Here is a 24,101-nt window from a genome sequence, read left to right as displayed (position 1 = left end):
CATGGTTCCTGGATGTCAAGTCCACGTACGGTGGACCAGCAAGCCATACGACTTTGTTTGGTCAAGTAGTCTCATGTGGTGACTGAACTAGGTTTGATTTTTTTTTTAGCAAACATGATTTGATCAAGCTAGATAAGAATTGATTGATCTTGACATGTAAATCCAAGAGCAAGATAATAGTGCAAGCCCCAGACATGGAGCTTTGCATATTTACATGCCATAGCTGAATTGAAGGATAGAAAAATAAGGTGTATGTAAACTATCTTTCCCATAAGGTCCTCACAAGTCGGATTGAGTTAGGCCACTTTGCTATATATATAGCACACAAGACAACTTCTTGCACATAAGTTTTGCAATTTGCTTGAGCTTCATAATGAAGCTACAGAAGCTACAACAAGCATCCCAACAGATAGAACTAAAAGTGAGCCAGCCTATATCAAACTCTAAGGTGAACATAATCTTTTAAATTTCTTTTTTAAAAGATAAACTAGATAGCACATTCAAGTTGGACATGATCTTTTACTGGCCATACTAGATAGTAGTTTCAAGTTGGACATAATTCATCTCGATATAAAGATGTGACTAGCTATGCTAAAAATAATTGAATTTTCCACTTAAGACCTACCTACCACATTATCTTGTTGGCAAATATGTTTAGCCTCATTTCTAGCTCTACCATAACTAGATAGCACCTTCAAGTTGGACATAATTCATTCTGATAAAAAGATATGACTAGCTATGCTAAAAATAATTGAATTTTCCACTTAGAGCTACCTATCACATTATCTTGTTGGCAAATATGTTTAGCCTCATTTCTAGCTCTACCATCTCAAGGAATAATCTTATCAGATAAGCAGATTAACCCATAAGATATTTCACACTTCCACTTAATCACAATCCTTGTGACCTCGATACAATGAACTAATTGCAATGTTAGCGAAATTATTCCCAGAAGCACATTTTTATGGATCCCATCTTGCCCATTTAATTCCAATGAATATTATGACAACTTCATCATAGTGATACCTCATAAACAAAGGATTACAAAGGCTGCCAGCAAAACCCATATCAATAGTTAAAGAGTGACAAAAACCAATGCCAATTGGAACACCAAGTCTCCACTTTATTCATTATTTTTCGTAGGAATACACAATGTAAAAGTTCTTCCACACTCCATTTAGGCATATATTACTATTTCAAACCATTAAACCATGAAATGGGAATAATTGGATCAGTTGTCATCATATATTCCCTCTATTTTATGATAATAAAAACTCTCTCTACCTATAACCAGCAAGCCTACGATCTTTCAATATTTCAGAATAAGAAATCCATGACTGATCGAGAGTCAAAGAGTGAACAGAAGGAAATAAATCAGAATTCTAAACCCAAAAAACCATATCGGCTTTCCGTCAAACATGTAGCGGGCGGGGCTTGAACGTTAAGCATCCTAAAGAACCTTTCATCTTCACCTATTACTAGCAAGTCTACACCTTCGAGTATGTTAGAACCAAAAAAATCGTTGTTGAATAAGAAGCAAAGAGTGAATAAAAGCAAATAACTCAGAATTCTAACAGTAAAAAAACCATACTGGCTTTCCGTCAAACATGTAGCAGGCAGAGATCGTACATTATAACAAAGGAGCGTAAAAAGTATAACAAAAATATTCATAAAAACAAGTTCTCACCATGTAAATAATCTCGAACAAACTTTCCTGAAAATCCAGCAAGGTTGGTCGAAAAAGACGCAGTCTTCGACGTTTATTAAGCGAGAAAACAGACTACTTCTAAGCCTTCTAAGCCGACTCTGACAGACGCATGCTGCTCCAGGGGAACTTGCTCTCCTCCTGTCCTTTCTTCCCTCTCCCGCCACCGCCACCGCCGCCGCTGCCGCCGCTACGCCGCCGTACCCCGCCGCCACCAGCAGCAGCACGCTTGCCGCGATACCCACTCGGCTCCTCGCGGCGTCTATCGTCGAGCCAGTGCTTGCGCTCGCCGCGGCCGTCTTCGCCCTCGACAACGGCAGGGCGGCGGGAGGCGGCACCGGCGATGCGCTTCTTCTCTTCGAAGATGAGCTTGACGGGGAAGAGGTCGGGGGAGAGGGAGAGGGGGGAGCGGAGCGTGACGTAGGCCTTCTTATAGTCGGGCTTGGCGGCCAGGAAGGGACCGCGCTTCGTCTTCTTGCCCTCCATGTTGAGGGTGCGCACCTCGGCGACGTCGAAGCCGTAGAGGGACTCGAGCACGCGGCGGATCTCCACCTTGGAGGCGGAGGGGATGGTCTTGAGGGCGATCTCGCGGATGGAATCGAAGGGAGGCGACGGCAGGAGGAGCTTGATGGGCAGGTTTGCGAAGTGGATCACGCGTCGTCCAAGGCGGCTTCCCATCTCCTCCCTTTCCGATGCCCTCGAGCTGGTGCTACTGTTCTCCTGCCCGCAAACCTTACCTAGCGGACGATAAAAGGTTCGGCCCTCTTTTCTACTGGACTCGGATTGAAATCTAGTCATCCGCATCCGACCTCCATCAGTTCCAAACCTAACCTCGAATGAACCATCAAGTCTAGCTTGTAACTCGGATGCGGATCCGGATAAATTTGGAGTTCGTCATTGGGCTGCAATTCGAATGAATCGGGCCTCGGACCTGTTAATACCCGATTGACCCATCAGATTACCGGACCTGTTAATACCTGGCAATTTGGAAGGGGTTTAAATGTCACTGGTTGAATAAGAGTCAGGCAATTTTGACCTAATTGACCCATCAGATTACGGGTCTCGGACCTGTTAATACCCGATTGGATTCGAGTTTGGGTCGATCTACCCGATTAACAAAGTCCTTCACCCGGACCCGAGAACCAATTTTATTCGGGCGTAATCCAAGATTTTGGCCCAGGCCCACTCGACCTATAAATTACCCGCACCGCCTTCCCACACCGGTCACTCCCTAATCTTTCAAAACCCAAACCCTGAACGGTTTCTCCTTCCCTGTCCCATCTTGCGATGTCGCACTTCGGGCGATCGGGGCCTCCGGACATCAGAGACACGTATTCCCTCCTCGTCCTCAACATCACGTTCCGTGAGTGTCTTCCCCCATTCACCCTCTGCTCCACGCCTCTCTCCCTGTAGTTTCTTTGTCTTCATGGGTGGTGTTTTTCGCAGGGACGACGGCAGACGACCTCTTCCCGCTCTTCGACAAGTACGGTGAGGTGGTGGATGTCTTCATCCCGAGGGATCGAAGGTACATTCTTGGATCGAAGTTCGTTTCTTCTTTTTGTTGTGTCTTCATCCCGAGGGTTTTTCTCCATCAAGATTTGTAATATTCTCCGGTTTCATGGACTCGGAAGGACTGGGGATTCGCGAGGTTTCGCATTCGTGAGGTATAAGTATGCCGATGAGGCACAGAAAGCCGTGGAGAAGCTCGATGGTGTGATTTCCCCCATCAACTTTGATCTTCTTATTTTATGCCACAGATTATCTTGTCTTTTGCGTTTATTGTCTTTCTTTCTGATGCGAATTAGGGAGAAATGTGGACGGCCGAGAAATTAGGGTTCAGTTCGCGAAGTATGGTCCAAATGCTGAACGGATGTAAGTATTATGGATCTTCTTGTTCAGTTGTCGACAACCATCATCTTTGTTTCGTGGTATGACCTGTTAGTATCTGCTGATATTTCCTTGAAATAAAGCGGAATGTGATAACTATTTTCACCCAATATCATTTTGGATGATAGACTCAGAATAGTCATGTAATATTGATTTATCTGCAACACGATCAAGGCAGGCCATGCTCGTTTAGTATCAAGGCAGAAAGGATTTGATGCACTACTTTGGATCATATATAAAAATATTTCTGTCTCTTATTTTGACTGAGAAAAGTATCAAATGAGTGTTATATTATTTTCTGATACTAATGTTTATGAGGTTAAATCACCTGAAGCATGCTTAACATGCTTAAGGTAAATTTTCCCACAAGCATCACATGCTTTTGTGCATCATGTATTATACCCTCTCCAACTGCTGTGTTTTTGAAAACACTCTCACTGGAGCTCATTATAAGGTAGACTGGAATGTGCTGGTATTTTTTTTTTAAGGTTAGCTTGTGCCAACATGAACACAGCACAGCTTAACTGTTATTGATGTGCTTTATTCTTGCCATTTTCTGTGACCTGAAGTCCTTGGGAGCTTTTGAATTTTTTTCCCCATTGGCTTATCTTTGTGTTATTGTGCTGAGACTCTCTTTTGATAGTTCCAAACAAGAGTATGCTGTGAAACTCTAATAAGACCACATGTAGGTCACTTATCTATGCATGTATACTAGTATGCTGACCTTTTATTTTCAGAAAATTGTGAAAAAAACTCTCTTTGACCTTATCCATGCAAAAAAGTGTTGCTCTCATGAATACATATTTGCAGGTATAAATATGTATATTCGTGTATGATATCAAAATTCAAAAGTACATCTCTTGACTAGAAAATTATGATAATGATTGGTTTGAGGCTCCAGTCATATACCTTTGTTTTTTTAGTATAACAATATGTAATATATTCTCAAGTATTCATGCATATTCTAATGTTGTCACTTCAAATGAAATATTGCTAAAAATAATAGTCAGCAAGGTATACAATATCGTATCGTATCGGAGTTTCGACGTTCGCTCGGTACAATACGATATTGTATACCAAGCTGTATACCGAACACCGCTTGGTGTGTGTATATATATATATATATATATATATATATATATATATAATATTTTTTATAAAAGGCGAAGTCGCGTCGCCTTTTCCTTCTCCCACGCGGGGCGACGTCGCCTCGTTTATATATTGTTGGTGTAAACAACTTTAAGCTGTGGCCTCGGAGCCGACGCGGCTTGGTTCGGGTCCGGATGATGGGGGATCTTTCTGGGACGACCCTTGAGGTTGCTGAGGTGGTCCAACCGAGACGGGGTCGCCGTTTTCTCCGGGAGGGAACTCCTCGCCCGGGCGTTTGGTGGGAGGCCTCCGTCTTCGCACCTGCACACAGGTCGGGTCGGGAGAGCTCGGCCCGACCCCTCCGACGATCAAGTTAGCGAATAGTCGCAGGGGGTTTTTTCTATTGTATTCGTCGTCTGTTTTTCGCCTCTCCTTTTTCCTCAGAGCACGAGGGTTTTTATAGTGAGGGTTATCATTGCCTGATGTGCCTGCCCGTAGGGAGCAGGATCGTACTTCTGGTGGCGTCTGACATCGACGCTGGCGTGGCGTGAGGGATCGAGCCTGAGCAGGATGTTAATGTGTCTCGGTCGGTGTTCCAGTCCGTGTTGACCAGGTGTTGTTAGGTCAACAGAGGCGTGAGGCGTCATCTGGGGCAGCTGACGTCACCCGAGTCTTATCGCCATTATTATCCTCATCATATATATATATATATATTTCGTTTCATCCGGTACCGGGCGGTCCGTGTACCGGTCAGTTGATGAACCGTTACGTATCGTCCATACCGGACGGTATTATTTGAAATTGCATACCTTGGTAGTCAGGACTATCACACTATTCATAACTAAAATATTATGAATTTAATTCTAAAGTTTGTTAGGAAGGCTACCTCCACAGTGTCTAGATCACTCAAGTTTTTGAATTATTGGATTGTCCTCAAAGTTCAATTGAAATACTAAATTTTAACAATTATGTCTCGACCTAGATGATATTAACCCAAGACTGTGTTCTTTTGTGTTGTGGGGTCATGACAGTGATTTATGGTTCATGGAGTGAACCTGTGTCCACTGCCTTATTAGCCCATTTGAATGCATGATTTTTATAATCTTGATTGCGATGAAGTTAGACCAATAGTGCATTCTTGGTCTTGATGTGTCTTGATAGTGATTCAGGCTTCACAGATTGCTGGAGTCTGTGGTAAGTGGAAAATTCACATATATGATGGTATTATAGAATGATCAGGGAAACCATAAAATTCAGATTAGGAATACATAAGATTGCAAGCAATGCATCACCAATACTAAGAACATATTTGAATTTCGTCATATCTTACCTCTTTCATCTGTTTTGATGCCATTAACTTGCTAGTAGCTTATTATCAGTTTCTTTTTTTATTTTTTCAGTCATAAAGGGAGAATTGTGGAAGAATTACCAAGGACCAGTGGTAGGTCTAGAAGCCGCAGCCCAAGGCCAAGGTGCATATGTTGCCTACAAATGTATCGCATATGTTGAATTGTTTTACTTACTGCTCCTGTTTATACTTATCTTTCTGAATGCAATGTTCTAAGAGTTGTATATGGTTCTTTGGGATTTAGAATATTTCAAGAGGATGTCTTTGATACTTCCCATGTATCATGAGATATTTATTTCACCAATCAAAAGATCGGCAGTTTTAGAAAACTACCAATCCAATTGCAGTAGCTTTTCAGCACCATTATCAGCAATAGATTATATATTATAATATATTGTCTTTGCCATGTTTGTTTGTTTTGATTATTTGTTGTAAACCTTTATTTTGGCAACCTCCATTGGTAACACGTAGAGGAATATATGTATTCTTGGTTGTAACAAATTACTAAAATAGTGATGTTCCTTAAAAAAACCGTATATGCATTTTCTGGTCCTTGGTGATTGAGTTGCTTTGCAGAAGTGCTATCTTATAGACTGTATGTTGCAGACATTGGAATGATTCCTATGGCCAAAATTGTTCCATTGCTTCAGGTATCGAGATAGAGAATATAAGAGGCGAAGTCGAAGTCGAAGTCAAAGCAGGGGGAGACGTGAGCGGGACAGATATCATGACAGGGAAAGGGATTACCGCCGAAGCAGCCGAAGTCCTAGTGTAAGTCCTGATTACCGCAAGCATAGTGGTAGAGGCAAGTATGATGATGTGCGAAGGAGTAGAAGTCGTTCTTATAGCAGGTAATTGTGATCTTCATCCTTCTAATGTGTCTGTCATCCTCATGTCCTTGTGCTATCTTAAGCCCTTATGCTGGTATCGTCTTTGATAGTGGATCGCCTATCCGCCGTAGCCCTAGTCCTAAAAGGAGTTCATCTCCTCATAGTACACCTCGCAAGGGAAGTGCTGATGAAAAAAATCATGAACCATCTTCACATTCCCGAAGTGTTTCACCATAGTGTTTCACCTTTGAAAGGTACTAAAAGATGTATACTTTTTATTATGTTTGTGAACTTTCTTTTTTCAGATTTATCTTGTCATGTTTCTTTTGATATCTTTTGTTAGGAAACACAAGACACTGTTCATGATCCCTGTCTCCAGAGCATTTGATTTGAGGTTGCATCTCCAAAGATATTCCTGATAGTGGCTGTGCGAATTGTTGTAGCTGTTAAACTTCTTTTCAAGGTCAACAACTTAAAAAAAAAAAACTCGTGTGCTTAGCTGTCTGTTATCATAATTCAGAACTGTCTTTGATGCATGGAACAGTATGGTCAAATAGTACTAATTTAGTTTATCATGCAGTGCGCTTTATTTATATTGTTTGTTATATCTTTTCTAAAATTCCATCTGTGAAATTGTGTTTTGGTAGTTTACTTTGGATGTTTGCTGACATCATGCAATTTTTATAGCTCTCTCCATTTGAGTGAAGTCGTAGTGGCTGAGAGTGGCTGACATGTTGCTGACGTCATAATTGTTGCTGATTTTCTTCCTTGATAATGCTGATGTCCGTGATAGTGGTGTTCGTATTTTGATCGAAGTATCACATCATACTGATGTCCAGTCAGATTATAAAGGAAGAGGGGCCATCTCTCAAACAGAAATGTTGTCTACCAACGTACTGCCTAATCTAGTGGTTGGTAAGGATCATTTTCTTTTTTTTTCCTTATATTTTTAATAATTTTGACAATTTTGTATTTGCTCTCGAATATGTACTTATGATTGGTGTTTTTTCATGCTGCGAGATCCAAAAAGAGTAGTAGCTGTGATGGCTGTGTACATTAATCTTTGTTGCACCCACAATACCTGATGACTCCGTGTAGGCTTTGGAAAAGTAGTGGTAAAACCATGTTGCAACTACTTAGGTATGAGTTCAATCCAACTTTCTATCTCTAACATGCACATGAACATCAGTAAACAGCAGGCTCTAATCGTCTTACGTGCATAGTCATAGTTGAATTGGTGCCCAGCCAAATTTGCTGTTTTGAGCACATATACTATTTTTCTTGTGTGTTTACAGTCTCGACATTGTAGGCAAAGGGAATGTTTGTCACTGGTATGTATTTAATAAGTTTTGTGTGGGTCGTGCAACATGGACCCAGTCAAAGATGTGAACTATTCTCATGGGTGAGCAGATCAAATGATACCGAGGCAACCCCTCTCCAGTAGGTGGCATAGCTGATTCGCGTGGTGGTGCGCTGTTCCTGCCAAAGGAGCATGATGAATTCCCATGTCATGATCATTGAACAGAGCGTTGTTCCTGGCAAACTAGCCGGTTGATTTCTTTTTTTTTTTTTTGTCTTTAAGGATCACAGTTTTAAAGTAAACATAATCACCATACAAAGGTAAAACATGCAGTATGAGTATGAGAAAGTCTTCAGGGATTGTGTTCCACGGATTATGGCACTCAAAAACTCAAAAGCTGCGGCTGCACGCGTTGAGCGACCAAAACTCACATTTTATACACTGGAGACGAGATGATACGATACCCCATGCATTGCAATGCTGTGGCTGCACGACTAACCTACTTGGTCCCGTAAGCTGATTCTTCTACAACTGTCCCAACTGACTTTCGCCTTGTTAGATATAAAATAGAAAAGGTTTTTAACTCTTAATCAGAGATTTGAATGATACTGGAGGCCTCTGGAATAGTAGATGAGCTACAGATCGGTCTATTGGATTTGTTGCAGTTTCCACCTTAATTTCTGCACATCTGCTTCAACACCCACACCAAAATAAATCAGGGGTCATCATACTATTGTTGTCGTCAAAAGCAAAAAATATAAGAGGCAAAGTTACCATGCTGGTTCAAAAGATAATGCCAGAAAAAGATTCGAGGCGACTGTAACAACTCAATGCCGGAAAAAGATGTATACAGCTTACATATTATGGCTAATCTTTGTCATTTGTAATATCTGCAGTTTGAACGCATTATCTACGTTTCTTACTCTCAGAACCTAACGCATTTGTAATATGTCGCTAATTTTACTAAAGCATCTCTAATTTGATTCACACACCTTAACAATCTTATTTACCTGAATCCAACCTTCCTCCACTGAGCATGGGACATATTTTTTTATGAATAACAAATTGGACATAAAATTAATTCAGATGGGGTCCATGCACCCAAAAAGTATTACTGTCAACATGCATTTCTCCAACATCTGCTATAAAGTCTCAACAACTATCCGTCTCCGTACATTCAGTTCTAGAAACACCCAGTTTTCGAAATATTGTATCGCCAGTACTGTATATGCTTTTTATTCATTAAACCACCTAAGAAAAATATTAATAGATTTAACACAGATTACACTTGCTCATATATCCATCTGTTTGGTTTGTCCTCTCGAAATTGGAAAAGGTTTTTATTTCCCAAGTGTTATTTTATTGAAACACAACTAAACAATCGAAACTAAAAAAAAAACCTAATGCAACAATTATTTTGTTGTCAAATTATTGAGCAACAATTATTTTGAGAGTCCATCACGTGAGTATTATGACAATGTTCACGCAAAGAATTTGCAGTTTACATACCTAATTCCCAGAATAGAGGGAAAAAAAAGTATAAGACAAGTTCAATACATGATTGGAGGTCATATGTCCCATCAGTAATAATATAGTAACTCCCAGATTAGAGCAAAAAACAAGCAATTAGGCATGAAAATCTTTCAGCAAAACAACTTCAAAACTTCGAAAAATCTACAATGCTAGTGCATTTAAAAGGATTATTATAGAACATCAGAAAAGTAATCATACCTAGGCCATACTGCTGCACCCAGAATTTTACTCTCGTCCATACTTCCGCGGCAACTATTGCTTCTATCAAGAACATTTCTTGGTATGGTACTCCTTGCTAAACGGTATAGACTATCTCTGATGCAGCACTTAGTTCCATCATCCAACTGAAATAGAAATGAAGAAGCTATGGTTTACTGAAGGTCAAAAGAACAATTATTCTTGCAGAAGATGAGAATGTATCTTAAGAAGAGGAGATATATTATTCACAGCTTAGAAAGTAATTACAAACCAAAGATAGCACATTAGGTTGTATTCCATCTTCTCTGAAGGACATAAAAACAGCTAACCATGTCAAGGAACATGCCAAATTTTAACATCAACAGAGCTGGATCATCCCAATTTTAAAATTTTATGTTGAAGCACAAATAACAACTACTGATTCTTTTGGAGTTTGTATAGTTATATGCAACTAATATACTAATTATATTTAAGGACTATGGAAAAACACAAAGTTATGTCAAGTTGTACTTTTTAAGTGATTAAATACCTGATCCATAACATGCCAAAGCTGCTGGAAACTCATTGCTTCTGCTGAGATGTCATCCGAAGAAACAGATCTCACTAAAGAGTTTTGTTGTCCTATTGTAGATTTTCTCCCAGCTATTGGAACACTATCAAGTTCTTGTGAACTCTCACTTGCTGTAGCATGTAGAGATTTATTCTTCAGAACTGAAGATTTATTTCTGACTGCATCGTGATGGCAGTGTTCCATAAGTACTGGAGCATATGACTGCTTTTCTGGTAGCTTTTCCATCCTGAGATCTAGTGGCATTGCTGGAGGCGTTGATGATTGATATGGGAAATGCTCAAATGATGTCATATGATGAGTCTCATTCTCAAAATTGACACTTGATGATGTTGATTGTGTTTGTGGGATCCGATCTGCAGGAAAGCTGTAATCCACTTGGGCATGAGAATTGAAATTGTTCAAGTAACTACTAGAAGGGCATCCAAAGAAACGGTTTCGCTCTGGAAAGTACTGAAAAGAATCTGTATGAGTGGTAACAGCTGAGGTTGGAACCATCTGATTTAAGCATCTTTGCATTGCATCATCCTCCGATGAGTATTGACTTTTAATCTGTACATGTTTATCAGATAAAAGATCAGGAAAGGCAATGTAGAAAAACACAATATTCAAAAAAAAAATTATCTCCTCATGTACTATCATTTATTACCAAAATCAAATAAAGAGAATACAATTATAGAATGGGCAGATTTATTTAAAATTTCTAATTTTTTGTAATTTCTTTTTGTTGGGCTAAACAATTATCGATTGGCCCAAGGCCAAAAGAATACACAGGCTTATTTTCGAGCATCAAGCAACCAGACATAGTTGACAGTAAAGAAAATGTACAAATTACATACACAGCAAAGAGCAAAACCCTCACGTTTGCTCCATCTCTCTCACATGCATCATGGCAGCCACTCTAACTGTTTCTCTCCCAGTCTCTCCAAGCCTACATACTCCTGCTGATGTCATTTCAGGCAGAGGAGTTTGAGCCTTGAGGTGTCTTTGGCATGCACAAGCCTTTGTGAAAGTACCTTGATGCCATGGTATGACATAGTTGGTAACACTTTATTGACTTGAATGACCCAACAAGTTTGCATCCAAATGTACTTGGAGGAAATGCAAAGCACACGACATAGTATGCAGCTATGCAGTAAAAATTCAAATAAAACCCCCCCAAAAGGAAATATATCAATGACACAGATTATATACCAAATTGTTCAACAGAGCAAATGGAAATTGTTATGACACAGACACACTGTATGCGCAATAAGGACAAGTGGTAAAATCAATTTTTGAACACTGTCCAGGTAATTTAATGAAGGTATCATCCATCAGGTTTAGAGATGAACAATTTGACAATTATCAGAACAGTGGTCAATATGTCCTCCATCATTTACCAGAAAAAAACATCCTGAGACAACTTGTTAACAGCAGACCTTGGAAATATTAGTAATTTACATGAAATTGTTCATGCAAATTACTAATTGCAGCTTATGTCCTCCATCATTTACCAGTAAATACATACTTAGACATTATCATAGTAAGAGATAATGTCGAAGCTAGAAGCAACCACAAAATTGAATGAATAAACTGGACATCAATTGCTTAAATTATTAGAAGCACAGTTTGTTTCTGACCTGTTCTTTGGACACGGATATGCCCTCAACTTCTGCATCATTCCCCAGGCAACCACTGTTAGAGTGACAATCAACACTAGCTGATGTAGCATCAGTAGCTGATGGATCAAATTTAGGAAAACACATGGTCTTTGCATAACTCTCTTCCAATGTATCATTCGGCAAACCCAGCTCTGGACATGATGACGATAAGGCTGCTAGGTTAGAAGCTCCAGAACCATCAACAGTATTAGATGAAGATGCCAACCACGATATCCCACCAACACAACTTACATGACTTTGTCCAAATGTAGAATCACAATTTCTCCAAGAAAGTCAAAGAAAAAAAAGCGTTAATATGAAGTCCATTGTGAAATTCAAAAGCACCATAGAAAAAAGCATTAACAATTTTTTATCTACCTGAACATTCTCTCAACATCCTCAAAATTGTCAATATCAGGCCACTCATGGAAAGTGAGATCTTTCAAGACAGAGTTGTGATCGTGCCCACCGGGGATTAGATTATCAGCAGCTGGAGAATCATTATCATGTGAGAAATGGCAGCTCTTGCAGCTACTAAAAATAGATTCCTTTTGTGCAGAACATTCACTATCTTCATATGGTAATGCAATCTTCGATGAATATATTAGAGATTCCAACATCATGTGGTGATAATGTGGAAATGTGGATATCATGGTGCCAAAAATACATTCTCAGATGCATGAGGCAATGGATTCACATTCATATCAGATATATCATTATTTATAAAATAGAATATGTCTTGTCTTTTTCTCCAAACAACAGTTTTAGGCAAAACCTTACCGTAGTTGCTCTTTTCAAAATCTGGCTCGTGTCGTGACTTCTTGTTGTTATCAAACAGAATCGCTGATAGATCTGGAACTTCACGATTTTCAGCAGACACTACATGATCGTCACCCTTAGCAAAGTCATCCCAAACTTTTTCTCCAAGCTGCAAAAAGATAATGATAAACTTAGTATCTCTTGGATTACTAAAGTCAATGGACATCAGAGGCAGAAGTCTACAGAGGACAAATGAGTTGACACGATATCTCACCTGTTCTTAATATAACATTATACCAAAAGAAGGCCATAAGCAAAGACCAGTTCCAGACAGTGATAAAGTAGATAAAAGATACAGGAATTTAGGTAAGTAAATGATAATGGCATAGAATGCTAATGGATAATCCACATCTAAAATAGAACCTTCGTCCTTCTATTTCAGATTGCATTTCAATGGAAAAAGGAATATTTAAGTAGTCTTGCATCTGCTACCACCAAATCAATTACATCAATGACATGTAGTCGGCATCTTTGAAAGAAAGGCAGTTTGTGGCATGACAAAAGCCACATTATGGATTACAAAAGAAAAAAGGCGGTTCAAGGTAGAAAGTTAAGCTGAAGTAGAGATAATAATATTGCAATAAAAGTTCATAAAGTTGTGTTGCATCAGCTGGATATCAGCATATTTGTGATTTTGTGCAAATGGCAAAGCTTATCAATTGATCTTCCTTCATATCATTACAACGCAAGAAGAACTATAAAAGGCTGTTGTTACCTACTTAAATTGAATGAGCTCAAAGATGGTTACTAAGGTCTATTAACAATCTAGCATTAATAATTTTTGTTAATTTCTCTCTTGCATCAACACACTTTGATTGCCACTTGGCAACAACCTTTAGATAATTGATATCAATGTAAGCCAAAGCAAGTCCAGGTGATTAATCAAAGAAATTTCTCAGATTTTTCATGGAGACTTCTTGATGTGGGGTTGTGCTCCACAGAAAACCCTGTGGCTGGATGATTACAATTTTGGGTAATTTCTCTCTTAAAAAAAGTTTCCAGAAAATTTAGAAACATTCTTTGGTTAATTGATATCATCAGTAAGACAACTAGTTGCAGAACTTCATGAATTTTTTCACAGTGCCTTCTTGATGTAGCATTGTGTTCTATAGCAGGCCCCATGCTGATAAGGAATTCTTCATAAGGTTTCTTTGGACCTGTGTTTGAATAATCTTTTGCACTACTAGTTGTAAATATTTATTTCAAAGACATATCATTCTGAATATTAAAGTATCAGATATGTGGATGCATAAAAAAAGGTGGTGGAGCACATGGGACCCCTACTAATTCAGGGTTAATGTATGTAGTCTTAACCTGCAAGCAAAGAAACCATCTTCGTGTCTCGAACCCTATTTACCTAGGTTACAAAGAAGCAGTCTCACCATGGTGCCAAGGTTAGCCTGCAGATATGCAGATGACCCATAAAATAAAAAACATAGCATTAGGCCTTTTTCTTGAAATATTGAATATGGAGGTTTTAAGACAATAGATGGAGTATGGAAGGAAAAACAGAAGAAAAGTGGCATTACTAGGACAAAAGGAGGAACATATAACAATCCTCTACATCCAAACAACAATCCTTACATTTACTAAAATAGAAAAGCTGAGTCCATTTTATGACGACAATATCAACGGCGCACACCATGGAACAATCATAAATCAGTAGAAAAAATGGACTTCATAAAATTCTACTGATGCATGAATTAGCCTCAAGTGCTTTCCAAGTAGCAAAACATCTGAGCTATATCAAGTTGACAAAAAATTCACAATTGTTCCAGGCTAAACCATCTTAAATATCTATCACAGTTTAAACAGTAACAAAAAAACGAGATTAATTATTACATAGGCCACAGGAAATTTTGGATTAGGAACAGGATTGGTCCAAATCAGCCTCATTGACCAATTAAGATAGAGGATCTCTTTTTGGGAATAACTTGAACTTGTCTGAATCTAGAGAAACCATCCTGACGGATCCCACAAAGATATGACCAAGCCCCTGAAATAGTGGTTTCAGAATCAGGCTTAGTTGGTCATCATACTGAATATAAAGCTGATTGGCTGAACCTGCAAAATGATCAAAGGCTTTCCTATGATGATGACATGAAGAAAAGAAAAAGGCATCCTTATGTCCATAAATACTGTCTATCCACCATAACCAACAATGTTTATATTTTCCCTCTGTAAATCTCTAGCTTTTGCCACTTAGTTGACAATAATTTAATAAATATGGAATAGATATTTGAAAAAAATGAAACTACAGGAAGCATGTCAAAACTTGCAATGTGATTCATCTAAAGATAGAAAAACATTTAAAGGCAATGTATAATAAGAAGTAATAGGACATAAAGAAGCAAAGGATGTGCAGACATGAAGTAGTGAAATAAATTCCGAACAATCATGAATGTTTATGAAGTTGTGGATAAACTAAGAAAGCCCATATCAGAATTATTGCCCATTTACATGAGTTAGAGAAGCAGAATAGTTTTATAATGAGCAAAAGGCTCTCCTGCTGCAATTTGCAATAGCATTAGAAGGCACAACAAGTTCCCACACTAGAAAGTGTAGAAGAAATCTTATCTGAACAAAGCATTGTTTGGTGCCACTAGAAACTTTGTTACGATCATAACATGTGTCAACAAAATTTTGGAATTTATTCTTAATTTTTCCTCAATTATTTAGTTGTTAGGTATCCTACACACTCTGAAACAATCAAAACTATAGCAGCGTGTTTTGTAGTTTTGGTTGATCTTCCGTAATGGATTATCGGATGAAAATAGAGTGGGAATCTCTTCTAGCAGAAGCAAAATGAGCGAGGAGAGGGAACTTACATGAATCCACATTATGTTATATATTCAAAGAACATGTGTTTTATTAACTTGCAGAAAACCATTAATCTAATTTTGGCACTTTGTGTGAGAAAGCATCCAAATCTTTCAGGGTTAATCACTCACAAGATCCAACTGGACAACAATTGAGTTAGAGAAACTTGATCAAATATTTTCAAAATGTCCTCATTTTGGAATTGTGCTCTGCAGCACAAATCAGATGGATTGGTGAGATTAAACAATGAAACTGATCAGCTATACCAATAAAGAATATGCTCACATCTTCTTAGCCGGTACAAATGAATATGATTTAATCCATTGGTTGTCTGGTTCCAACTGTTTAATTTTTCTTTAGTCAGGGTGACAAGGGATTATGAGTCAGAGGTCAGAGTCCTCGGTCAGAGCATGCTATCAGTATGGATCCAGTACTTATCTGTACCGGGGATAAACAGGAATTGCTGATGGGTTAAAAAACCTATTACCCTGACCCATAAACAAGAGCCAGTCCTAGATCCAGACATAACACAAATAGCATGTCAGAAAGGGAGCGGTGTTTGTGAGGTTCTAACTTCAAAGTATTGTCCCTGGAGGTGATTGTGAAGAATTTGAGTGACTGCAGTTAGAAATTGTTTCTTCAAGTGTTCTTGATCGACCTTGCAACAACATTGTAGCATTTCAGTCTATGATAACTTATGCATCTAGCCCAATGCCTAACCTGTGAATATCATAAATACACACACATATGTGTAATATATATCCGTATCTTCACAAGATTTTAATATCATAAGAGGACAAGAGACGTGTATTTAAATATTCAAATATTGTATCTGGAGTTGATTGCAAGAAGTTGGAGTTACTGCAGTTGGAGACTCTTCCCTTCTACTGTTCTTAATCGATCTCGAAACAAACTGTTGCTTCAGTCTACAATAGCTTGTTAATATAAAACTCTACCAAACTTCTGAATGTCATGATTATAAATACATATATTCATAATGATTTTTCACAAAATTCTTTCAGTGCTTGTCACAACCATTTCTGCAATCAATAACGGATAACCATCTGTGGACATAAAGCAATAGCGGTTGATTTTTCATCCATCCCCTTCATGAATCATCACCAAAAGCGATGCCCAAACTACCAATCTCATCAATCATCAACAAGAAAACAAGGAGACAGTAATAAAATGATGGTGCGGATTTAGCAAGACTAAATACCTCATAGATGCTCCAGTCCAAACCTCGCTTCATGACTCTATGCCCGAAAAAAACTGTACGAGTTCGTTGGATCCGATCTCAAAGTTTCCGGACCGGGCAAATGAACCTCCTCGATTCGTTCCTGCCAGAAACCACGACGACAAACTGACGTCAAAAGGAAGGAAAGATTCCGGAAGTAGTAGATCCACATCAAGATTCATTCACCACACGACTGACCAACACAAACCCTAATCGACAAGCAAGATCTACTCGCAGCCCGAGATCAAGAATCACAATCGAGGCTCAAGATCGCTATACATGATGACAAGAATCCCAAAAAAGTACAGAATAAGAAAAAGGATCAACAAAAAAGAAAAAGAAAGGAAGTGATCGAGGAACCCTAAAAGCTTACCCTAACCGAAGTCGTCGTCGGACGCTTCTTCTTGCAGAGCTCCCGATCGGGTTCTTTGCGTTTGGTTTCACTTCTGGTTTTGCAGACCTATTTATTTACTTCTTTTACTTATTTTTCGTGGCTGGTAGTCGAGATGGTAGGATCCCGGTGGGGCCCAACACCCGGGAAACTGGTGGATGAGGAGAGGAGGGGAGGGGATCAGATCGGTTACGTGCTCCTCATTGGCTGACGGATGACGCATACGTCCACGCGTGTGACTCACACACTAGGCCAGGACGTCGTGAGGGTGAACGAACAGTGATGCGCCACGTCACTGATAGCTGTGTACGAGATACAACGTGGGAAGAGCATCGATTGAAATATGACATGGCACTCCTTTACTCAGTCAAACACAATATATATATATATATAGAGAGAGAGAGAGAGAGAGAGAGAATTGGGTTCGTGCCGCCACTCGTACCCACCCAAGGATAACCGTGGGTAAATTCTCCACCGTCCATGTCATCAGGCGGTTATCGTTATCGACCGGTGTCGAATGATTTACGGCAGTGATTGCTCTCGCATATTATATTATATGCGCACCGATTCACCAAGCTGACCGTTCCGGCCGTTATAAACCGCTCTTGTTGCTTCCTCGCCAGACTCACATCGTCTTCTCCTTTACCTTCGATCGGTTTCCCCAAGAAGATGTCGACGCTGACGTTTCCCTCTCCCCTGCCGTCCCCACCGGAGGATTGCGAGCAGCTCCACAAGGCCTTCGAAGGTTTGTCCTCCTCCTCTGATCCAAAAGAGTCGGGGTCTCCGATCCCTTCGCACGAGCCCGATGTCTCACCGATCCGATTCGTTCTCCTCCACCAGGATGGGGCACCAACGAGGGCTTGATCATCTCCGTCCTCGCCCACCGGCCCGCCGCCCACCGCCGCGAGATCCGCCGCGCCTACGCCGAGATCTACGGCGAGGACCTCCTCAAGCCCCTCGACAAGGAGCTCACCCGAGACTTTGAGGTCTGCACCCTGTCTGCTTCTTTTTTACTTGTGCCAAAAAACCTCTCGTTTTCGCTTGTTTCTGATCGGTCGTTGGGTTGGCATGGCAGAGAGCGGTGCTGCTGTGGGTGCTGGACGCGGCGGAGAGGGACGCCGTGCTGGCGAATGAGGTCGTGAGGAAATGGAGCCCTGGCAACCGGGTGTTGATCGAGATCGCGGTGGTGAGGAAGACGGAAGAGCTGCTCGCGGCCAAGAGGGCTTACCAGGTTCGGTTCAAGCGGTGCCTCGAGGAGGACGTCGCGGCTCATACTCGCGATGAATACAGAAAGGTGAATTCCTCGTGTGATTGCTGGTTCTCATCTTGCTCGATCTAATGCCTGGTGTGCCTGGGTATGACCTTACAGGGGGCTAACAACTAAATAGAATTCAATATGTTTCTTGTAAGCAATCGCTTTACCTTCAGAGTACGAAGTACTTCAATTGCTTCACTTGTTCTGTAGCTTCTCGTACCACTTGTAAGCACATACCGCTACGAGGGAGCTGAGGTGGACAAGTCCCTGTCGAAATCAGAGGCTAAAATACTGCATCAGAAGATTAAGGATAATGACTACAGCCATGAAGACGTGATTAGGATTCTCACGACGAGGAGCAAAGCACAACTGCTTGCAACATTCAATGACTACCACAATGAGTTTGGCAATCCGATCAATAAGGTAGGCGTTTACCACTCATCAAATGCTGGATGTGCGTCTTAATTGAAAGATTGCTGACGGCTTACTGTTGGCATTGGCTATTCACAGGATTTGAAGGCTGATCCCAAGAACGAGTTCCTTTCAGCACTGAGGGCCATCATTCGCTGCATTATATGCCCTGAGAGATATCTTGAGAAGGTCATCCGGCTTGCCATTAGCAAAACGGGAACAGATGAAGGGGCTCTCTCTCGAATCATTACCACTCGTGCAGAGGTGGATATGAAACAGATCAAGGATCTGTACTACAAGAGGAACAGTGTGGCCCTTGATAGTGCTGTAAAGAAGGACACTAGTGGAGATTTTGAGGACTTCCTTCTTGCACTGATTGGACATGAAGGGGCCTGAGTTCCGAGATCAAGATATGCTTTTGGGTTTTGGTTACCAACTCACTTCATATCTTTTTTTGTGATGAATAAAATGTTTGTGGTTCTATGAGATGCTCAGTACAAATACTCGTAGACCTACAGAGTTGACCCTGAACTATGCATCATTATCTTCCAAGTACTTGTATTAATTTCTCCACGGTGGTGTCTGTTCCATGTCTCGATTTGCAAACTTGTAGATTCTGTTCTTTAAATGTTACATGCACACGTTTAGTTTTTGCTTCTTTTTCTTTTATGGGGATACTATTTCATGCAGGCCAGAGATCACCAGAACACAGAGGAACCTCAACCTGTGAAATCATGTGATGTACTTCATGTGATTTAGGCACTCAAAGCCAGAATTATAAGAAGCATTTGTGCTGATATAGGTTCTGAGTTATTTGGTCAATAAAAAAACTCTAAATTTGTGTTAACAAGAGGCAATATTAGAAGACTGAACTAATATCAGTGGTAGATTCTTAACAACAGGTAATTTACCTCAATGTTGACATGAGAAACTGATGACAATGTTGATATAATTATTCTAACTTGCCGTCGCTCATTATTGTTGGTTGGTAATAGAACTGCACCTGATGAGTACATCGGCTGATGAGGCTTAATTTCAGAAATTGTTTTAGAAATTAGGACTCTTGGAAAGCTCTGTGCATGAGAGCATCTGCTAATTACATAAATTTAGAGGCAAACATTATTTATCCTGGTGATAGCTCAAGGAAAAAATGGAATGAGCATGCACAATCCAACAGAACAAATTTCACACAATGATTTTATAGCTTCCATAACTGGTAATGATTTCAGACATCGTTACAGAGTGAACATACGACGAGAGTTCCGTCAGCCACGATTTCAAATTAGTTTCTAAGAATTACATTACAACCCGCAATTCACATATACAACAAACTTGTTACCAATTAGCAGAAAACCCATATTATTCTGTGAAGCATAATACACTGGTAAAGAGTAGGATATATAAATGGATAAGGATCACAATTTTCGTAATGACTATTCAAAGCACTGCACATCTTTCATTAATTTCAACGACAAAAGGGCAAAAGGGTACGGTTTTTACATTGTACAATCACCAGCTGTAAGGGGCGATATAGACTGGACAGTCATAACAGCAGAATATTACAGCAGAAAGACAGTATTTGGAGCAAAATTGCTTATTATCACAACTCTTGCAATTTTACAAATGAGAAACTATAAACTTACAACCAGAGTTCGATGGCAGGTGGATTCTATCGACAACGATATCTCAACTTCCAATTCTACAACACTTCTTCAGTAAAGCCCGTGAAAAGATTCGCTTGCAGAAAGGACTGGTTCTCAGGGCCCCTGCATGAGGGCATATGGCTTCTTCTAGTGCAGCACGGAGATGACCCTGCATTGGTAAGAGTCCATGAGGATAGGAAGGACTCATATAATAGCTAAATTGGTTAGACGTAGAAACCTTGGAATTTTCGAGAGCAGATTGGATGACATAGTTTGCATAAGGATCTTGCAGTAGTTGCTCAAAGTGAGAGACCGAAAGCAATTCAACTATTATAGTAGCTTGATCATCTTCGCCAAAAGTCTTCAGGCATTTTTCCACCACATTACTGCTAAATTTTTGTGTGGAAAGCTGTACATACTTCCCTTCAAATTGAGCTACCAAGTTTGCAACTGCTAAAGGGTTTTTCATATCGAGAACATATTGGATGACATAGTTTCTGAAACAGAATAAAGACCTAATAAATTTGATAGTTCAATATCAATGACAAAACTTAGTGCAACCAATCGGTTTCGGAAAAACCAAAAAAGCAAAGAAGATAAAATCAAATAAAAAGCGTAGAAGATGTAAGCTATGGACCCGAAAAACTAGAATGATTTTATTTTAGTTTCAGGAGGGTTTGCATGTGTCAACAGAAAATGGAAACTATGATTTAAGAATGAAGTATATACCCAAAAGGATCCCTAGCAAGCTCATAGCCATTAGCAGAAATTTCTGCAACCAACTTTGCCAGATGATCTCCAGTAGAATGTGCTATATATTTTTGCAACACACAACATCCATGTCGATGTGTTGCGATTCCAACACAATGCTCCGTAGCAGCATCAAAGATGAACTGTCACAGCGTATGCCATGTAAAATTAGTGGATCACAAAAGGTACAAATTAACTCATGTAAGCTCGGTAAAAGAAAGTAGAAAATTTAAGAGCAGAAAATAAATAAGAAATTACAACATTGTTACTTCTGCGAATTGTAAGAAGTACAAACAGGTTAATGATAATGGGAATGACAAGCAGAGAATCTGAAGAGGATAGAAAGAGACATAAAAAAGAAGATATACCAAAAGAACCAGTTAAATAAAAATTTCACCAAATAAGACGAGTCATCAATTGCTTATATAGTGCTTTATTTAGAGACTTTCTAGACCGAGGATGGCCAAATCCTAAGTAAACTATAAGCAAACCTATAGGAGGCAACTTTAAAAAAGGAAAAGGCATGATTTACCAAAATGCAGTACCAACCTCAACAATCCTGCAACAAGCAGGTCAAATTCATATCTTTTATTGACAGTATCTAGTGTTACTGACTACCTTGTGCAAGAGGCAAAAACAGACCAGATACCAAAAAGCAAGGTGATGTGTATCTCAAACCACACAAGCAATGAAATATTTTTCATCAGCTAGAAAATTTACCTTGTTGTCTTCAGCTGCAAAAGATTCCAAGCAATGTTGTAGCACATGGCTGCCATTTAAGTCCTTGATGAGATCTAGAAACCCAGGTTGTATGGCTGATATGACCAATACAATTTGCTGCCTAGTTTTGAGGGTATCTATCAACTTCTGCACCGCCCTTGTCCTGAAATATATACCCAAATAAGGTTATACCATAATGCTATCAAAAGCTCTAAATGAGCAAAGTAACTATTGAAAAGCAATAAGCAAGCCGCTACTCACCCATGAATGTTTAGGGAGATTTTGACAAAGTCAGCTGGATCTTCCTTCAACACAAGAAGGATCTCCATCAGTTGTTCTTCACTGCATACTTCCAGTAGCTTCTGCATGAGATAATTCCCAAATGGATCGACCATGAGCTCCACAGCATGATCAATGACACCATTAAAAATCAAATCCACTTGATGCTTCCCTTCATCAAGCTTCCGCTGCAAGAACCGACAGCCACGCTGGTCCTTTGCAATGTCGCACATGCATCCTCTGACACCCATCAGATGATCATACTTCAGTGGAAAAGCTGGAAGTTTCACAGAGATTCCTTGCGCATGCAACTCTTCATCAAACTGTGGTATTCTAATTTCGGTCCGGGGATCATCACATCGGCGGTTGCTCATGTAGCAGAGTCCCTTCCCCTGTACGATCGAACTGTCCCCAAATCCAAAGGATCCAAAGGCCTCGATGTTTCTCTGAGTTCTCACTGGCTGAGGTCGTTTAACAGAGGGTGAATCAGTACATCGTCCATTCAACGATGGGGAGTCGTGATATGACTTTGAGGCATCCGATGGCTTCCTATTCCAAGTGGAATCTACTCCAATCTTCTCTGACGGCAAGAACGTATCAGGAATCGGATAAGATTGATCGATACAGGAGGCAAAAGCCCCCCCATAATTCCCCCTGTGGTGAGAACTTCTTCCCAGAACTCCATTAGTGCCCAATTCTTTTGCTCCACATGGCCAACTCTCGTTCCACGGATCTGCAGAACAAGAATCTACAGAGTAATGCTGCATCAAATGATCCAAAGAAGGGTTCTTATCCACATTAAACGACAGAGAATTGGGAAGAACAGGGTCCCAAAAAGCGCCATAGCCACGCGGAACCAAGCTTTCCATCACTAAGCCACAGCGATCATTTGGTGGACCAATTGGTTCTCGTGGACCAACTCCCAGATGGAGATCATGAAGCTTGTCGAGCAAGGCGGATTCTTCCGCAGCAGAGGGCGCAGGCAGCCGGCCGGAGAGAAAGCCCGATCCGGACGGGGAGGAGGAGGAGGAGGAGTAGGACCCTTCGGAGGAGGGGCCAAGGTCAAGCCCAGCTCCACACCCATGGAGACACCCAGGCCCCCAGAGCGGCGGCAACTCATCGAGGCCGTCGACGCAACAGTCGTCGCCGCAATGGAAGAGGCGACGATGGGTGGACGTCGCGTGGGGGATCTCATCCAACAACAGCTCCATCTCCCTCTCTTCTTGCCTTCCCATCTTGGCGGCCTCGCTTCTCCGCTCCTCCTCCACCACCATGTCCTCAAGAGAAGGGTTTTGCAGAAGGGGGATTCAAGCGATTAATGGGACGGGAGAGGAGATTGCATTAGGATGCGCAGCAGTTGGTGGCTCGAGCGCACAGAGGAAGAAGAAGGGGAGACGATGAAACAGTACACGGATGGAAGGACGCAATTGGGGTTTATGGATGAGGTGAGGTTACCTCCACCGACTCGTTAGCAACACACAAGGGAGGAGGTTACATGTAGACTCGTTCTTTCAGAAAACCATGGCCGATAATTGTGAGATATTTTGTGCTGCATGATATCTTCGCCTGCTAACACTGGAATATCTCCTTATCAGTTGGACTTCACACTCAAGAAGACTTAAATGCTCTGACTTTTTCTCGTTAGCTAAGATGTCTAAATTTTCCTAAGATAGTT

General features: G+C 40.4%; 5 protein-coding genes across 10 annotated transcripts; 2 read left to right on the top strand and 3 right to left on the bottom strand.

Annotated features, from left to right (window-relative positions):
* Nucleotides 1-1,646: 1,646 nt before the first annotated feature.
* On the bottom strand, nucleotides 1,647-2,460 carry LOC135650368 (uncharacterized). The gene has a single exon (XM_065169612.1). The coding sequence runs from the start codon at nucleotides 2,381-2,383 to the stop codon at nucleotides 1,796-1,798; it is 588 nt and encodes a 195-aa protein (XP_065025684.1). The 5' UTR covers nucleotides 2,384-2,460; the 3' UTR covers nucleotides 1,647-1,795.
* Nucleotides 2,461-2,974: 514 nt separating this feature from the next.
* LOC103968647 (serine/arginine-rich splicing factor SC35-like) lies at nucleotides 2,975-8,242 on the top strand. The gene is made up of 10 exons (XM_018819636.2): nucleotides 2,975-3,068; nucleotides 3,152-3,230; nucleotides 3,337-3,416; nucleotides 3,511-3,577; nucleotides 6,082-6,153; nucleotides 6,680-6,880; nucleotides 6,970-7,113; nucleotides 7,203-7,322; nucleotides 7,547-7,774; nucleotides 7,890-8,242. Exons 1-7 carry the CDS (start codon nucleotides 2,993-2,995, stop codon nucleotides 7,094-7,096), a joined length of 702 nt encoding a protein of 233 aa, XP_018675181.2. The 5' UTR covers nucleotides 2,975-2,992; the 3' UTR covers nucleotides 7,097-7,113; nucleotides 7,203-7,322; nucleotides 7,547-7,774; nucleotides 7,890-8,242.
* Nucleotides 8,243-8,388: 146 nt separating this feature from the next.
* On the bottom strand, nucleotides 8,389-17,492 carry LOC135584242 (protein LNK1-like). 6 transcript variants are annotated; one of them, XM_065169606.1, is made up of 9 exons: nucleotides 17,351-17,382; nucleotides 16,960-17,080; nucleotides 14,763-14,916; nucleotides 12,882-13,029; nucleotides 12,480-12,591; nucleotides 12,081-12,384; nucleotides 10,420-11,010; nucleotides 9,891-10,036; nucleotides 8,389-8,850 (listed from the first exon to the last, which is right to left on the bottom strand). In XM_065169606.1, exons 3-9 carry the CDS (start codon nucleotides 14,814-14,816, stop codon nucleotides 8,739-8,741), a joined length of 1,467 nt encoding a protein of 488 aa, XP_065025678.1. In that variant the 5' UTR covers nucleotides 14,817-14,916; nucleotides 16,960-17,080; nucleotides 17,351-17,382; the 3' UTR covers nucleotides 8,389-8,738. The 6 variants fall into 6 exon arrangements, with proteins under 6 accessions (XP_065025678.1, XP_065025680.1, XP_065025682.1 ...); XM_065169608.1 differs by lacking the exon at nucleotides 14,763-14,916 and having other exon boundaries at nucleotides 17,351-17,492; XM_065169610.1 differs by lacking the exon at nucleotides 17,351-17,382 and having other exon boundaries at nucleotides 14,235-14,984.
* Nucleotides 17,493-18,003: 511 nt separating this feature from the next.
* LOC103968643 (annexin Gh1) lies at nucleotides 18,004-19,690 on the top strand. The gene is made up of 5 exons (XM_009381921.3): nucleotides 18,004-18,113; nucleotides 18,209-18,354; nucleotides 18,444-18,662; nucleotides 18,834-19,046; nucleotides 19,134-19,690. The coding sequence occupies exons 1-5, from the start codon at nucleotides 18,038-18,040 to the stop codon at nucleotides 19,428-19,430; spliced, it is 951 nt and encodes a 316-aa protein (XP_009380196.2). The 5' UTR covers nucleotides 18,004-18,037; the 3' UTR covers nucleotides 19,431-19,690.
* A 774-nt stretch (nucleotides 19,691-20,464) lies between these two features.
* LOC135650802 (uncharacterized) lies at nucleotides 20,465-23,837 on the bottom strand. Its single transcript, XM_065170408.1, has 5 exons — nucleotides 22,409-23,837; nucleotides 22,148-22,310; nucleotides 21,407-21,570; nucleotides 20,916-21,174; nucleotides 20,465-20,846 (listed from the first exon to the last, which is right to left on the bottom strand). Exons 1-5 carry the CDS (start codon nucleotides 23,698-23,700, stop codon nucleotides 20,721-20,723), a joined length of 2,004 nt encoding a protein of 667 aa, XP_065026480.1. The 5' UTR covers nucleotides 23,701-23,837; the 3' UTR covers nucleotides 20,465-20,720.
* Between the last annotated feature and the right edge of the window lie 264 nt (nucleotides 23,838-24,101).

Source organism: Musa acuminata, chromosome BXJ3-10 (genome assembly GCF_036884655.1).
Source record: "Musa acuminata AAA Group cultivar baxijiao chromosome BXJ3-10, Cavendish_Baxijiao_AAA, whole genome shotgun sequence".
NCBI classification, from domain to species: Eukaryota; Viridiplantae; Streptophyta; class Magnoliopsida; order Zingiberales; family Musaceae; genus Musa; species Musa acuminata.
This window is presented reverse-complemented; position numbering and strand designations above follow the sequence as displayed.

What these genes read in the sequence shown, in the direction of transcription:
- LOC135650368 (XM_065169612.1), bottom strand. Translation starts at nt 2,383, where the DNA reads ATGGGAAGCCGCCTTGGACGACGCGTGATCCACTTCGCAAACCTGCCC.
- LOC103968647 (XM_018819636.2), top strand. Translation starts at nt 2,993, where the DNA reads ATGTCGCACTTCGGGCGATCGGGGCCTCCGGACATCAGAGACACGTAT. An exon ending in CGTCCTCAACATCACGTTCC is followed by an intron (nt 3,069 to 3,151) that starts GTGAGTGTCTTC and finishes TGTTTTTCGCAG; the next exon opens with GGACGACGGCAGACGACCTC. An exon ending in AGCCGCAGCCCAAGGCCAAG is followed by an intron (nt 6,154 to 6,679) that starts GTGCATATGTTG and finishes CCATTGCTTCAG; the next exon opens with GTATCGAGATAGAGAATATA.
- LOC135584242 (XM_065169606.1), bottom strand. Translation starts at nt 14,816, where the DNA reads ATGAGGCTGATTTGGACCAATCCTGTTCCTAATCCAAAATTTCCTGTG. An exon ending in TATCCGTGTCCAAAGAACAG is followed by an intron (nt 11,011 to 12,080) that starts GTCAGAAACAAA and finishes AAACATGTACAG; the next exon opens with ATTAAAAGTCAATACTCATC. An exon ending in GGTGCAGCAGTATGGCCTAG is followed by an intron (nt 8,851 to 9,890) that starts GTATGATTACTT and finishes TGGGTGTTGAAG; the next exon opens with CAGATGTGCAGAAATTAAGG.
- LOC103968643 (XM_009381921.3), top strand. Translation starts at nt 18,038, where the DNA reads ATGTCGACGCTGACGTTTCCCTCTCCCCTGCCGTCCCCACCGGAGGAT. An exon ending in GCTCCACAAGGCCTTCGAAG is followed by an intron (nt 18,114 to 18,208) that starts GTTTGTCCTCCT and finishes CTCCTCCACCAG; the next exon opens with GATGGGGCACCAACGAGGGC. An exon ending in TTGGCAATCCGATCAATAAG is followed by an intron (nt 19,047 to 19,133) that starts GTAGGCGTTTAC and finishes GGCTATTCACAG; the next exon opens with GATTTGAAGGCTGATCCCAA.
- LOC135650802 (XM_065170408.1), bottom strand. Translation starts at nt 23,700, where the DNA reads ATGGTGGTGGAGGAGGAGCGGAGAAGCGAGGCCGCCAAGATGGGAAGG. An exon ending in CTTGCTAGGGATCCTTTTGG is followed by an intron (nt 21,175 to 21,406) that starts GTATATACTTCA and finishes ATTCTGTTTCAG; the next exon opens with AAACTATGTCATCCAATATG. An exon ending in CTGCTCTCGAAAATTCCAAG is followed by an intron (nt 20,847 to 20,915) that starts GTTTCTACGTCT and finishes TTACCAATGCAG; the next exon opens with GGTCATCTCCGTGCTGCACT.